A 16,893-nucleotide genomic window follows, 5' to 3' on the forward strand; every position below is an offset into this window, starting at 1 on the left:
TCCACTTAAAATGAGAGCAACACCAATTGAAGAACTGCAGACACAGAACCATACTCTCTTATTCCATGTGGCACCATCTTTTAGCATCCCTAATATAACTTACATTGACACAGTCCTAGAATTTTGCTATCGACCTGATTCAAGCCCAAAACAGAATGGGTATTTGGTTAGAAAAGTGTTATAACTGCTCAGCTACTCTTGCAGATGAAGTGTTATAACCTTGGTGTAAACAGAAGCATCAATTTCACGTTGTAGTTCTAATTTCTTTATTTTTTTTAAACAATACTGTACACATTTCAGTTTTGTGTTTGCTAATTGTTCACTCATATGTAACTGGCAACAATAAAGCATCACACTAACAAATTTAAAAACAGAAATTATAGCAGAGTTAGAGTTGAAATTTTGTATACAAATTGATGATCAGTTTGGAGAAAGGAGAAAGCTAATGTTATTTAGCACTTTCTGTTTGATATGTGGGAGCAAGGGACATTTATTTAACTGCTTTAAAAGATGAAATCTAAGTATAGAGCCCAAAACCTGAGAGCGCAATGAAAATAAGCCCCCAATACTTTATTTTCTGCAAATACATTTGCCCTGGATTTGGAGGGATCTGCTCCTGCTGTGCTGACTTGCTCAACAGGAGGGCAGATTGAAGAGATGGTAGAAAGATCACTGCACCTGAGTTAATGCTTAGCCAGTTTTTTTCAGATATTAAAAATAGAGGCCATAATATTACAAGTCCCACTGATTGCGAATGCTGACCTCTGCATTTCTGACCTGCCCCCCCTGCACTGGAACAGGACCATCACAATTGCGCATGAAAATCTTTAAACCCAAGCCAAGTAGTAGATAGAACTTGCAATTATCGTATTCCATATCTGCTACCCGCTGATCACTGCAGCTAATTACCCAATCAGCACACAGACTATGTACCACTACATTTCTGAGGTTAACATGTTTACAGATGTTAAAACTAATGCAGAGGGGGAAAGGAAAGGTGCTATCTGACTTTTATTTTGAAAAGTTAACCCCCTTCTCACCAAATTATTCTAATCTTTATTTTGCCTGATATTCTTTACTATGAAGGCACTTCTCCGATAAAATATCCTAACATTTAGATTCTATGTGTTTCACTTAACATTTCCTTCTTTCTCCTGTCACTCTGATTTTTAGGCCCAAGTGCTTACTGTTAGCATTTCAAGCCAATATAATATTTGACCATTCACAATGATTTCAAATTTTCTTGCCATATTCTGCCATATTGACCCAATAACACATCCCTCGATGAACAGATCAGCAATATATTTTATTATACTTGTGCCCTTAGAAAGGATTTTATAGGATGCCAACTGCATAACAATACACAAGAGATCAAGTAAGGCACGGGACCTGTACAGCATTTCCACTAAGTGGGACTCCTTTTATTTCACATATTAACACTTACAATTCTTCCAGTGTTTTATTTTTTTAAAAAAATTAAAGGTTCTGTGTCTCATCTATCACACTAAAATAGTAAGTGAAGGATAGAATTAAAGCCTTCAATGTACATTTTTTGCTTCTTTTGTTTCTGTTGGTAGTTAAACAAGAAAATAGTTTCCGAATAGTTCAAACTAGTACCGTGTATTGTTCTTTTGTTTAACACTGATGAACCTGGGATTTTCAAGGGATGTATTCATTCTTAGCTGCATTTGCAAGACTTAACTATCATATTTGAAAGGTGTTCAATTTTGGGATTTTTGCCAATGAAATAGAGGATGGTGAGTGGCTCCAGGTCTTGAGAAACACAGCAAGGAGAGGCGGAAGCTTCAGGGTTTAGGTTGTTGTACAGGCCAAGTATCTGAAATAAAGAAAACATCCTTTAGTCTGCCAAGTAATCTTTTAGAAAAAAAACAGTCATATGGCCTGTGGTCATTCTAGTAGGAAGTTTATATATGACTGAAAGAATAAATAGTCACTTGAGAAATATCTTAAACAAACACAGCCTAACTGGGAGAAAGAAAGGTACAGTTGTTGAACACTGCTCCATTGAATAGGCAAAAGAGAATTGTTTTTGTGCTTTGTAACTTAATAAAGCATCATTGCAGTAACATTTCTTCCAAGAAAAATGTGGCATTTGATTTTTAATTGATATCCAGCCCAAACCAGATGGCCATGGTGTATTTAATATAACTCCATGGCAATGTGTAAAATGCTGCCGTTACACCAGTTTGCTCCCTTTAGGCATCTGTAAATATTTTGGATGTCTCCCAGAGATTAAACAAAACCCTGATATATCTCTCTTGATAGATTCTTCTCACAAGTAGATTTTCATCAAAAAAATTGCATAATGGGCTGACTGCACTTAAATGCTCAATCATTCGGGACTTCAACATGCTCAGATTGTTTCGCGAAACCTTGGTGACACGAAAGATTTAACTTTTACCATTCTACCCAGCAATGAGCTATCATGGGATATTGCTCAATTGCCCAGAATTTATATTTATTAGCATTAAAATGGTTTTATAAAAACTGGTCAGGTGGACTACCAGGGATGATATTGTGAACATCGAGTCCTTTCATCAAAAGAATTTGGAAACCCAGAGTAACTGGTGGAAGCAGCAACCCATTTCCAAAACTGCCCACAATCTAGCCCTGCCAGGGACACAGATTGCAGCTCCCACATCCTTCCTCCTCAGCCTTTTTGTGTTTTCTCACTCAGTTAATTAGCCATATCACGGTGTAGCTTGTCAGATAAATATGTAGTCCTATTTATTATAATTTACCAAAAGACATTTTGATTCAATAGTAATTTATGGAACAATGCATTAATAGATAATGATAAAATTCATAGCTATCAAATGGTTCCCAATTATGGAAACCTCATTAGAATCAGGCCAAGATGGCGCAGATCACAACCTTTTTATTAATCACATTTTTCACTAGTGAATGTGTAGACATTAGCGGATAAAAGAGCATTTACATTACATAATCTTTACTTGTATACTTCTGTTGACTAACTTTCCAATGGTTCGTATTTTCTTTGAAAACATATTTTTAAAAATGAATAACATACTGCTATTTTCCAGCATAATAAATAGATCAAACATGCAATTAACAATATTGTAAAAGATCTAAACATCAAAACTGTTTAATATAATGGTGTTAAAATGGTCATGTTGTCAAAGGTGGTATTTACCTGACTGTGTTGAGTGTCTGAACTCCAGAGGTAAGGACAGGCCCCAGCACAGAAGTTGGCATTGTAGCCCTTGGGTTCATGAATCCATTTCCACCCTAGATCTCTTCGGAAGTCAATGTACAGTGGGCGTAAACAGCAATTATCCTGTAAGTTTCTGTCCAAAGAATAAAAATTCTCAATTAAATGTCAGAAATCTGTAAAATTTTGCTCTCTTCTTTTCAATTTCTACTCTATTTTCCTGATAACAGCCAGAATTTTAAGCATGCAAGAGTATGGCTACAGCAGGATTCATTTTTCACTTGGGACGTGGGTGTGATCGAAGGTTGGCATTTGTTGCCCATCACAATCTGCCAGGAACTGATAATACTGAGTTGCTTGTAAAGCAACTTCAGAGGTGCTCTCAATTATTCAGCAGTAAATGTAAAATAAAATCAGTTTAAATACATATTTTACCTATATCTATTTAGACAAAATGGATAATTATCTACAGCTGTGGAAATTATGATATAACTATCAACCCAGTGCTTAGCTACAATTAAAAAGGGTCAAAGAAATTTGTGTTTTGCATTAACATAGAGTACAAACGAAAGGAGATGGTATCATTCCAATACAAGGTGTTGGCCGGAATCATCTTGATTACTTTAGTGTGACCTTGCTGGGTGCGTCTTGGCTCCCTTGTTTGTAACAGCTACCACATTCAGGCAGCTGATTTTCATCAATTCATTCAAGAGTGCAATTGAAGTTCAGGGGTTTACCACATCTCATATTAAATGTAGCACTTTATTAACTTAGGACATTCATATTCTAAGAATCCAGGCAGATCATACACAAACTCAACTGTTCGCATAGCTACTGGAAATTGAACCACATAACATCAAGTTTTAATGTACTGTATTATGTAATCTGTTTGAAAAATAAAAAGTAATTCACATTCATGGTAAGATGCACGCATGATGAAGTCTGTGACTTTTGTTCTGAATCTTTGAATCCTTATGTACTCCCAACTCTATCTGCAGACTGGGAGTGCAGAAACATGAATTCACAGCACCTATTATGGCCTACTCTGGAGTTAGGACATACAGCAAATATTTTCAACAGCAGCCATTTTTTCAGATTTGAATTGCAGCTTGAATTTAAAATTCAGCTCAGGACTGAAGGGTCTTGGCCCAGAACATTGACTGTTTACTATTTTTTCATAGATGCTGCCTGGCCTGCTGAGCTCCTCCAACATTTTGTGAGTGTTTCTGACTCTCCACGTAGACCTCAGATGCCTGCATATTCATGAATATGGCCTATGGTCAGTGAGAATTAACACTCCTTATGGATTCTGGGGTGTGGGTACAAAGAAGGTACTGTTTGAAAACTATATGTAATTCAAAGGAAGCATAAGATACTTAAGAACATAAGAAATAGGAGGAGTAAGCCATTTGGCCCATTGAGCCTGCTCTGCCATTCAATAAGATCATGGATGATCCAACCACGGACTCATCTCCACCTACCTTCCTTTCCCCATAACCCATAATTCCCCTACTATGCAAAAATCTATCCAAACTTGTCTTAAATATATTTACTGAGGTGGCCTCCATGGCTTCTTTGGGCAGAGAATTCCACAGATTCACCACTCACTGGGAAAAGCAGTTCCTCCTCATCTCCATCCTAAATCTACTTCTCTGAATCTTGAGGCTATGTCCCGATTATAATTATAGAATTGTCCTGCCGTTACCTTTGATCTTTAGCATATAAAAATGTCATGTAATATTGGGTTGAGCAGACCTCTTCTTCCAAGAGTGTCTCAATATTCCTGATTGGTCAAGGCACGGAAAATTATATTAACCATGATGAAATGGCAGAGCAGATTTGATGGGCCAAATGACCTAATGCTGCTCCTATATCTTACAGTCTAACTTGATGCCTGCTGCTCGTTTTTAGCTGAACAAAACGCTTCTATATACACTAGACTGGGTGGTGGCGCAGTGACATCAGCGCCGGACTCCGGAGCGAAGGTCTCAAGTTCGAATCCAGTCAGACTGCTCCCGGACATGCTTTCCATCTGTGCCGGGTTGAGTGTCAAGTGTCGCAACGCGGCCTCATAAAAAAAAATGCCGCACTGTGAGAAGGATGTGGGGGACCACTCACAGAATCTTTCCTCCAAGACAACCACTTGAATAAAAAAGTGGTTGCCGAGGCTCTGCCAGAGCATACACAAAAAAATAAATAAACATACACTAGCTTCAGTATTTCTCCAGTGACATTGTCACTGTGAACAACAAACTTCAAGGTGACCCAAGTGGTATCTCCCTGAGCAGGTGCCTTGTTGGAGTAGGGAACCTACCTGAACAAACCTTCTCTCAGTGATTCACTTAGCCGACACTCCCTCCAGGCCACAACATACAGATCATAACCTCTCTGAGCTCATACATTTTACCCGATTCACACACCCATCTGCCTACTTGTCTTCTAATCAAACACAGCTTACCCTCTACGTCCAACACTCTTCTGCCTGACCACTGACCCAACTACCTGAACATTGACGCCATCACTAACCATAAATGCCACATTCCTGACTTCCAATCATACCTTCTGACCACCTATCCTAACTAGAACAGAACCCTAGCCAATAGCCTGACCTCGTCCATTATCCCATTCCTGGAGCCATTTCTGGGCCATCCAACCCTGCCCTCTGGGTTACAGATGCCATCTCCAGGCAATGAAGCCATTCCCAGTCAACCAAACCCACCACAAAACCGCTACAAACACTACTGTTGCTGAACAAGTGGAATGAGAGTAGGTGAAATTGAAAGTGAAGATACAAGTTATAAAAAATGGGCTAAAATGGAATTTGCCTTTTGTAGGGAGAATTCATTCTGCACAAAAAGTTATTTGCTAATAAATTGAAAATTCCATGTGGAATTGTAGTCTTAGTATATAATATAGACACTATATTTACTGGGGAAGTCTAGGGTAGCAAGAAAAACATCAAACATTGGGACAAAGGGGTCCTACAAAATTTAATAACAGACCCTAGTTTGTCCTTTCACACCCAACGTAATACTATCTAAATTTATTAACTGAAAGAATAATGGGAGGTGGCCAATTTTATTTTATCTATTGTATTTTATTTGGAGATACAGCATGGTAACAGGACCTGCCAACCCAATTGAGCCTGCCCTGCACAATTACACCAACTAAGCGGTATATCGTTGGAATGTGGAAGGAAAGCAGACCATGCGGAGGAAATGCATGCAGTCGTAGGGAGATTGTAAATACTCTTTGCAGACAGCAGTGGAATTTAATGGATTTTTATTGTTTTATTTAGGGATATAGCAAAGTAACAGGCCCTCTAGCCCACGAGACTGTGTCGTTCAGTTACACCTATGTCACCAATTAACTTTCTAACCTGTACGTCTTTGGAATGTGGGAGAAATCTGGAACACCCTGAGCCAACCCCCGCAGTCATGGGGAGAATGTACTAATTTGCAATAGATAACAGCAGAAACTGAATCCGGTTGCTGCACTGTGATAGTGTTACACTAACCGCTATGTCACCATGTCACGCAAATAAAAATAAGTATAAAAAAATGAATGGATTTCCCCAGCATTGCCAAGACAGTATAGTAACACAGCTCAAAATCTCCCTCCTTATAAACTAACACCAGCACAATCTTCCTTTTTCAGGGCTTGATCGTCTGACGGGAGGATTAAGATTGAAGGCATTATATCAGCAGAGCTTTCGCCAGATACCATGCACTGAGTAAACAATATAAATTACTGAGGAGATCTAGAACAAATATCTGAAAGTGTGCATTCTCCAAAATGGAGAAGACTGAAAATATATTTGATATAGAGTTTCACAAAGGAAAATAAAATGAAAAGCAGAATAAACTACAGCTGGAACCATGGGCAATTGAGTTTTAGGTGAAACTTTTTTTTCCAGAGAATAGTGAGTACCTGGATCCACCTACCAGAGTAAGTGGTTGAGGCAGGCACAACTGCAAAAATTAAGGCATCTGGATAGGTACATGAAGGGATGGCTTGGATAGTTATAGACCAAATATGGGCAAGTGGAACCAGTAGGGAAGATGCTATGGCTGGCATCGACCAGTTGGGCTGAAGAGCCTGTTTCTGTGCTATATTCTCTCCATGACACTATCACTCTAAGGCCTGGCAGAGTCCTATGAAAATTAGACAATATGATTTTGTAAGGGGGTTCCTTCTTTCTTTATGTCACAGCATGTTAATCAAAATGGCTTCTTTGTTTGGTAAAGTAAAAATGCTTCTTTGTTATGCTAACTGGTGAGAGAGTGCTTTCTTTTGCAGCTTGTTTGGGTTATAATTACTGATAACGAGAATTGTATTCGTTTGTTAATCAGTTGGGATAGAGGTTATTCTTTCTTGTGGATCTGCAAGCTAGTGTTGGGCGGAATTTGAGAGAGATGGTGCGAGGGAGTTAGAGGGAGAAGACGCGATGTTGTAAGCTGGGCGACGGAACAGACCCTGAGCGGGGGTCCCAGGCCCAGGGCTTTTGGCGATGAGAGATTTGTGTGGAGCTTCTGGTCGACCACTGTTGGCGGCGGGTCGAGGGGGTCAGAGGGGATCGAATGGTGGCAAGAAGACTTCGTTAACTGAGCTCCAACAGTAGTGCACGAAGTGGTTGGACTTTGATAAGTTTGGTGCCTTTTACTTTTCCTTTTATATTGTATCTCTATTAAGTACATAGTTCCAGTAAGATCTATAAAGTGTAATAATTTAATCGCATACAGTGTACTGTCTGTTATCGGGCTTGGTGGGGACATCGCACAGTGGCTACACAAGCTGATTACCCAGTCTGGCGGGACCGAAGGCTGCTCTCCCTAGACGGAGGTGAGCTGAGCGAGCCTGAGGCTTACCAGGGAGCTACAATTTATAAAACCAGAGCACTCAATGTGCTGTAGATCCTCAAGGTTCTCTGTCGCAAATGGCAAATGATGTGGGGTCAATTCCTAATTTGAAATCTCATGTTCTAAACTATTAAAGTATACACGTCACACATCAACAGGAGATATGTGAACGGAAGAATAGACTCAAAGGATCAGCATCCAATATGTGCTTGATAACTGTCTCCACGATTTGATGTTGTACCAGATTTCATGTATCTGTGATCTCCTGCAACCCGCTAAAATGGGTGCCCCATTATCCTGAAACTATGGCCAATCATTAAACTCCAAGACTTCAGCATCAATGCCTCCCTGTGCAATTGGATCCTCAATTTCCTCACTTGCAGACCCCAGTCAGTTTGGATTGGCAACAACATCTCCTCCACGATCACCATCAGCACAGGTGCACCAGAAGGCTGTGTGCTTGACCCTCTGCTCTACTCATTTTATACTCATGATTGTGAGGCTAAGCACAGCTCCAAGGCCATATTTCAGTTTGCTGATGGCACTACTGTTGTTGGCCAAATCAAAGGTGGTGACAAATCAGCATATAGGAGGGAGATTGATAATCTGGCTGAGTGGTGCTACAACAACGACCTCTCACTCAATGTCAGCAAGACCAAGGAACTGGCCATTGACTTTAGGAGAAGGAAAGATCCATGAGCCAGTCCCCATTGGGGGATTAGAGGTGGAGAGGGTCAGCAACTTTAACTTTCTTGGTGTTAACATTTCAGAGAATCTGTCCCGGGCCCAACATGTAAGTGCGATTATGGAGAAAGCATTTCAGTGCCTCTAATTCCTTTTAAGTTTGTGTAGATTTGTCATGACATTGAAAACTTTGACAAACTTTTATAGATGAGTGGTGGAGAGTATACAGACTGGTTGCATCATGGCCTGGTATGGAAACACAAATGCCCTTGAATGGAAAATCCTACAAATAGTAGTAGATACAGCTCAGTCCACCATGGATAAAGCCCTTCCCACCAATGAGCACATCTACATGGAGTGCTGTACAGGAATGCAACATCCTTCATCAAGAGCCCCCACTACCCAGACCATGCTCTCTTCTCCCTGTAGATGCTGCCTGGCCTGCTGATTTCCACCAGCATTTTGTGTGTGTTGTTGTTGGAATTTCCAGCATCTGCAGATTTCCTCGTGCATGCTCTCTTCTTGTTGCTGTCATTAGGAAGAAGGTACAGAAGCCTCAGCACCCATATCACAAGGTTCAGGAACAGCCATTACCCTTCAACCATCAGGCTCTTGAATAACTACCCCATCACTGAACTGTAAACACAACTGTCCTCGATATGTATTTTTAAATTTTTTTCTTTTTAATTTTTGTTGTCTTTTGCTCATTGGTTGTTTGTCAATCCTGTTGGGTGTGATCTTTCATTGATTCTATTATGTTTTTTTGAAGTTACTGAGTATGCCCGCAAGAAAACTGATCTCAGTTTTGCATATAGTAACATATATGTGCTTTGATAATAAATTTTCCTTGAACTTAGAAAATCCACCCCACATCTCACCCAAAGGGAAACAAGAGAACAGATGGTGTTATAATGGTGTCAGAGTTGTGCTAAAGAGAATATGGATCTGTGATCAAGCAGATCACCAGAATTGGTCTGAAAAACGGCAGATGGAATTTGATGCAGACAAGTGTGAGGTGTTGCACTTTGGTTGGACCAGCTGTGTAGGTCTTACACAGTGAATGGTGGGGCACCGAGGGGTCTGGGAATACAGGTACATAATTCGTTGAAGGTAGTGTTACAGGTTGACAGGGTCATAAAGGAAACTTTTGGCACATTGGCCTTCACAAATCAATGTGTTGAGTAGAGGAGATGAGATGTTATATTGAAGTTGAAGAAGATGCCAGTAAGGCCTAATTTGGAATATTGTGTGCAGTTTTGGTCACCTACCTACAAGAAGCATGTAAATAAGGTTGAAAGAATACAGAGAAAGCTTACAAGGATGTTGCTGACTCTGGAGAACCTGAGTTTTACAGAAACTTTGAATAGGTTAAGACTTTATTCCTTAGAATATAGAAGATTGGGAGGAGATGTGTGAGGTACACAAAATTATGAGGGGCATAGATAGGGTAAACGCAAGCAGGCTTCTTCTGCTGAGGTTGGGTGGGACTACAACCAGAGGTCATGGCTTAAGGGTGAAAGGTGAAAAATTTAAGGGGAACACGAGGAGAAACTTCTTCACTCAGAGGGCAGTGAGAGTGTGAAATGATCTGCCAGCACAAGTGGTGCATGGGAGCTCGATTTCGAAGTGAAGTTTGGATAGGTACATGGATAGCAGGGGTCTGGGAAGGGCTGTGGCTCCTGTGCAGGTCGATGGGAGTGGGCAGTTTAAATGGTTTTGGGAAGGACTAGATGGGCTGAAGCGCCTGTTTCTATGCTGTACTTCTCTACGACTCATAAAAGAGTTGGGGACAAAGTGTGGTTCAGTGGTTGAGATGGAGAAAGGTGAGCTGTGGGTGCTTTGAGGTGTGGGTGATAGAGGGCACAGTATCAGTGACTAGAGAACAGAGTTTGTATTTTGTATCTAAGATGATAACTTTAATTTACCCGATGTCTGGATCATATTCATGAATGCAAAATATATCCTTATATCTTTGGAAAATAAACTTGCATGAAGGCTTAAAAGACTTAGCAACCTATCAGATCAGATTGAGAGGACAGTGTTATCTGTCTTTTAGATGTTATAAATGGTTTAAACCTTAAAGCATTTTTGTGCTTGCAAAGACACATGGAGCAAAGTACAATACATGTGCATATTACCTAAAGCAAAATGTGGCATCCAGTGCACGCTTCTTCCGTCCGCTAGATTGCTGTGACTCAAGCCTGTAGGTTGGTAATAGCATGAGGAGGAGATGTGCTGTCTTCCCAATATGGTCCTTACCCTTTTTTCCCTTATCCACGCCAGGATAATCTCCTGGGTAGTTGTCAGAAATTCCTTTAAAACAACAGCTCAAGTTAGAGAAGATATCAATGCAAGTTGGTAACTTCAGCACATTTCTAAAAGGCTTTCAAAAATATCTTCCATACACTGTATCCTAATTACTTGAAATAAATTTCACCTGTCTCTTGGATATAAATTAGACGTTACAGAATTCTGCACTCTCCAAACATTGAGCTTGATTTTAACACTGAGTGCATTCTGACTGGTTTCAGTACAGCTGAGGGAGAGAAATGAATGACTCTAGAGGTAGATGGGGATTGTCCATTTGTACAATTCAGCTTTCCTCAAGCAACACTCACAAAGTGCTGGAGGAACTCATCAGGCCAGGCAGCATCTATGGAAAAGTGTACAGTGGACGTTTTGGGCTGAGACCCTTCAGCAGGACTGGAGACAAAAAGATGAGGAGTCAGGGTTAGAAAGGAGGGGAAGAAGAAACACAAGAAATATGGTTGAAGGCAGTGCTGATGGTGGAGGAAGAGAAGCCCCTTTCTTTAAAGGAGGACACCTCCTTCATCCTGAAATGAAAAGCCTCTTCCTGAGAGCACTTCTGCCATCTTCAGTGGGATCGCACTACCAAGCACGTTTCCCTCGACCCCACTTTCTGCTTTCCGCAAGGATCTTTCCCTACACAACTCATTGGTCCTGTCGTCCCTCTCCACTGATCTCCCTCCTGGCACACATATCTTGCAAGCAGAACAAGTGCTACACCTGCCCCTACGCTTCCTCCCTCACTACCATTCAGAGCCCCAAACAGTCCTTCCAAATGAGGCAGCACTTCACCTGCCAGTCTGTTGTATTGTATCCGATGCTCCCAGTGTGGCTGCCTATATATCGGTGAGACCTGATATAGATTGGGAGACTGCTTCAATGAGCACCTACACTCTGCCAGCAAAATGAGATCTCCCAGTAGCCACCCATTTTAATTCCACTTCTCATTCCCATTCTGACATGTCCATCCATGGCCTCCTCTATGGTCGCAATGACGCCACATTCAGGTTGGAGGAGCAACATCTTATATCCATCTGGGTAGCCTCTATGGCATGAATGTTGATTTCTTGAACGTCCGGTAATGCCCCCCCACCCTTCTCTATTCCCCATCCCTTTTCTCCTTCCTCACCGCATCGCCTTGCCTGCCCATTGCCTCCCCCTTTTCCTTTCTTCCAAAGTCCTTTGTTCTTCCCTATTAGATTCCCGCTTCTCTTTCACCAATCAAATTCCCAGCTCTCTACTTCACTCACTGCCTCCTAACTTCACCTATCATCTTGCGTTTCCTCCTACCTCCCTTCTAACTCTGAACCCTCATCTTTTTTACTCCAGTCCTGCTGAAGGGTCTTAGCCGGAGACGTTGACTGTTTACTCTTTTGAATAGATACTGCCTGACCTGCTGAGTCCCTCCAGCATTTTGTGTGTATTCCTCGGATTTCCGGCATCAGCAGATTTTCTCTTGGTTGATCAAATTCAGTCTGTTAGCACTGTCATGTCCAGTCCAGAGGGTTTCTTGGTTGCACTGACTACCATCTTCTTGCTGACTTTAAAAGTTGAGCGATTGAGATAAATGTTTTGCTGTAAGTAGGAGGGAAAGTGGGATCTCATAATCTCTCTAGGCAAGTCAATATAGAAGTGTAAACACGAGGAAATCTACAGATGTTGGAAATTCAAGCAACGCACACAAAATGCTGGTGGAACACAGCAGGCCAGGCAACATCTATAGGAAGACGTACAGTTGACTTTTCGGGCCGAGACCTTTCATTCCTGACGAAGGGTCTGGACCCGAAATGTCGACTGTATTTCTTCCTCTAGATGTTGCCTGGTCTGCTGCGTTCCACCAGCATTTTGTGTGTGTTGCTTCAATATAGAAGTGAACTATATTTTAATTCATGGAAAATCTTTCATCAATGACGACAATATAAGACTGGCTATCATGGCTATGAATGAGATAATAGTTGTTCTAAAATTTAGTCCCCTATCAACCCATCCACCACTAGGCTTACAAACTAAACTTACAGAAATCAATGTGGATATGCCCGCGGTTGTATCAACCAGCTTCTCAGACTAAATGGTTCATGCTACTCTGTGTTTTCAGTTTCAGTATTTTCAGATCAGCATTATCCCAGGCCATGTCTACAACAGCCCTTTGGGAGCTGTAGATTTTCCACTGGTGATAACATTCTATTATTTGCATTGTTTTCATTGTAAATAAAAAAACATGGTTCAAAGGATATATCTGTTATTCTACTCCGACAGTGGTACATAGAACCACTCTTGAAAGGATTGAAATGGGAAGTTTTGTTAGGGAGCTGTTGAGCCCTTTGCTATGTATGTTCCATGCTTTTATTTAGCACCTGATTTCCAAAACAGTGGGCATTGACACCAGTGATAGCTGCAGGCTCAGCATGTACACAATAATGAGTTAGAAAAGTAGCTTAAGCCATTTGGTGACCTGTGCTTGCATTCCCAAGGCTCCATTTCTACTGGCACCCCAGGACATTGACAATAACTCTGAGGTACTAGACAACAAAAGATCAATAAAAGATAAGTGCCTACCTTTCACTGAATCGCCAATTTGGTTTTCAAGCCTAAATATCCTCTTAGCAGCTAGTTGCTAAAAAAGGGCCCCAAAGCCAGTCCAGCATTGGCATCATCGTCCTGTTTCTATCACCAGTTCCTACTGTACAGTGCTTTTGAAGTGATGCAAGCCACACACCAGGTACTCCACAGATTGCCATGTTCTGGAGTAGAGGCCAGCCATGAAAATTGGCCCCATTTTCGCTAAGTATAAGTGTTTCTTTTAAGAAAACCCATCATCTCAAACTTAGGAAGGCTTTAAATGGGTAAAATGCACCATTTATGAGGTAACACAAGCTGTAAAAGTTCTCAAAGGGATTGCCATAACAACTCCTGAAATAAAAGTAAATCAGAGCCTCTTCACCCCTAGGTTCTCAGCTCTCCTTTGGTGTCAAGGTTCTCACTACTTCAATTCTCATTTCACAAACTGATAATGCTAATGAAAGGCAGTGTAATGCCACAGATCACAGTGCTTAGATCTTTAGCTGGATTTTGGTGTCACAATAGTAACTAAAATACTTTGCTTTATTGTTAGAACTTAAAGATCTAATATAACATTACTGTGAAATTCCATAAATATGACCTAACCAGGGTCTGATAACTTAAGGAATCTCTGGAATGCTTACTGTTTCCAGTAGCAAGATCAATTTTTTCCAGCAACTGTAATGCACTTTACTGCGGTGGTGTACTAAGTGCAGTTACAGCTGCTCAAAGTCCTGAATTCCAGTGGTGGTCCTAACAATGATAGGGAGAGGTTAGGTCAATAAAATTAAGATTTAGGAAAGAACTAAGCTTCTAAACATTGTTTTAGTTGCAATTTGGGAATCAAACAAAGTGTTTTTTATTTTTTTAAATATGGCACTGGGTCCTCTTAAATGTAAGAATATTAAAGCTTTCATACACAGATATTATTTTGGCATTGAGCCACTTTTATTACCACTTGCTCATTATTATTAAGTGGCATAGTTGATTCATTAGTTTTGCTTAATTGAAATTGTTATGGTATGAAGTGTTAAATGAATACAATTTATCAAAGGAACAAAGAATAGTAATAAATTAACCAAACAGAAAAATATTTCCATTAGCATTCACCTTTGATCTTACAGTCCCAAAACCAAAAGCATTTTTAAACTAATTATCCATTTCTTTTTTAAGACGTTATAGTTGATGATATTGGAGAATGCATGTCCTTGCCCCAAAACAGTTACAAAATCAATATTTGGGGAATTTTATAAAAATTCTAAGCTGTGCAAATGATCTGTTTTTAAAATGTATGTAAAAGTCAAGACTATTTTGGTATCAAGAGAATTTCCTCTGTGGACTCAATCTGCCTGATCACTGTGATAAGGAACATTTTGAAGTCATTATTCATACATGTTGCTTTTTCTATAAGAAATTTGAAGTATTTTAATGAATGCCTACAAAGGGCAAGGTTTATGAGCATCTCACAGCATGGAGTTAGCTCATTTCACTTAAAAGTGACACCCAAGAAAGAAGTTTCATGATCTAGATTTTCTGTCATTACCCCTGATCCTCCATCACAAGTTAGATAGGAAATTTTAAAACACACATTTGTTTTCCACTCTCATTCCCAGCCCTATTGAGAAATACATTATGCCATTGTCTCCCAGTATATGCCATTGATATTTTTCACCTATTGTATATTGATTCAAAATACAGATTTTGCAATCTTGGCTTCAATAATACAACATCGTGATAAATGAAATAAATGAGGCAAAAGATGTGGATCAATTAACACATAGCTTATTTACAGACACTGAAACCATAGTTATCCAGCGTATTATCAAGAGGTGTGGACCGTGATAGGCCAAAATGTTATAAAAACTTCTTTTATAACATTATAAAATGTCATTTACCTGCAAATCGAACTTCCAGCTCTTCGCTCTTATTTGGTATAATATAATTACTTGAAGGCACAAATGTGCAACATGGGCAATGTAGACTTATTTTAAAGCCATTGTTTCTCTCTACAAAAGATAAAATATTAAACTAATATTACCACACACATATTACAGAATCAAAATTTTATTTAAAGAATAATTTTAGGCAACTTTATTATCTAAATGGAGATAAAAACCACAGGGCTTTACCTCGATGGAGTAACCATTCATTTACTGTCTCTGTAACATCAAAGGAAAGCCATTCGCCTTCAGTTCTCGTTCGTACAACTTTACTATCAATATACCGATGGCTGGGAGATGATATGTCTTTGTGCTTTAGAATCTGAGAATAAAAATGCAATGAAAATTAATCTGATCACTTTCTATGAATAAGAGTCAGCCAACCTCATGGATAGCAAGAGAGAGCAACAAGGGAACAAAATTCTCAGCCAGTGATTAAAATATTGTGCAAAATATAGCTATAATAAAATGTGCAATAGAATTCTGGAACTACCACTATCATACATTTTGTTGATGGGTTTGTGTGTTTTTTCTTTATGCACAGTATGGTAAAGGGTATGGGGAAAAGATAATGAATGGATTTGAAGTGCATAAACACAAGAAAATCTGCATTTGCTGGAAATCTGGCCTGCTGAGTTCCTTCAGCATTTTGTACGTGTTGCTTTGAGGTACAGGTTCATCAGTCTCGCTGAATACTCTTGATCCTCTGTCCTTCCTTTATGCCTACATTTTGCCTTTATAATTTGTAGGACAATAATTAGTGTGAGTGGATCTGAACTATTATTTTTCCTATTAAAGTGGCTCACATTCTGCAGGATGATTCATGCTTTTATATTCCAAAGCGTGGACTGATATGAATCACTTCATCCCTTTTGCCAGCTAGGAATGAGGAGATTCAAAAGGACTTCTGTCCTCAGCAATAGGTCAAATGTATCCTACATCTTTGGCTTTATATGCTCCCTCCTGTTTTTTATAAATGCTGAAGGCAAACTGATGGCAAGTCATATATAAAGAATATTCAGTGCTCTAGACATTATTCTACTATTCATCCCCCAGAGTTACTGTAACATGGCCTGGAAAACAAATAAATCTGAAGATGTTGCAACCTGAAACAAAAACAGAAATGCTGGAAGAAATCCAAATGTCTGGTTTTTATGGATAATACCTATATCTCTGCAGTCTTTACTATACCAAATAATGAATCCACTTGGTAGATCCATCAAGATGTTGTAACATCATAGGAGTTAGGAGTAGGACATCTGTAAATATTTCCCTGTTAGAGTTGTATTGCAGAATAGTATTTTAGATGAAGATGTTTTAACACATTCTGTTAAGTTTCTACTGTTTACCA

The 16,893-nt window shown here is 39.7% G+C and overlaps 1 protein-coding gene across 1 annotated transcript in view; it reads right to left on the reverse strand.

Moving 5' to 3' along the window:
* Positions 1–249: 249 nt before the first annotated feature.
* Positions 250–16,893, reverse strand: part of tgfb2 (transforming growth factor, beta 2) — a 64,282-nt gene continuing 47,638 nt past the window's right edge. The window contains exons 3-7 of the mRNA XM_073050806.1: positions 15,732–15,864; positions 15,498–15,608; positions 10,875–11,049; positions 3,176–3,329; positions 250–1,837 (exon numbers count right to left, since the gene is read on the reverse strand). Coding sequence (XP_072906907.1) covers positions 1,679–1,837; positions 3,176–3,329; positions 10,875–11,049; positions 15,498–15,608; positions 15,732–15,864 — 732 coding nt within the window. The 3' untranslated portion in view covers positions 250–1,678. The remainder of the gene's footprint in view (positions 1,838–3,175; positions 3,330–10,874; positions 11,050–15,497; positions 15,609–15,731; positions 15,865–16,893) is intronic.

This window comes from Hemitrygon akajei, chromosome 7 (genome assembly GCF_048418815.1).
Source record: "Hemitrygon akajei chromosome 7, sHemAka1.3, whole genome shotgun sequence".
NCBI classification, from domain to species: domain Eukaryota; kingdom Metazoa; phylum Chordata; class Chondrichthyes; order Myliobatiformes; family Dasyatidae; genus Hemitrygon; species Hemitrygon akajei.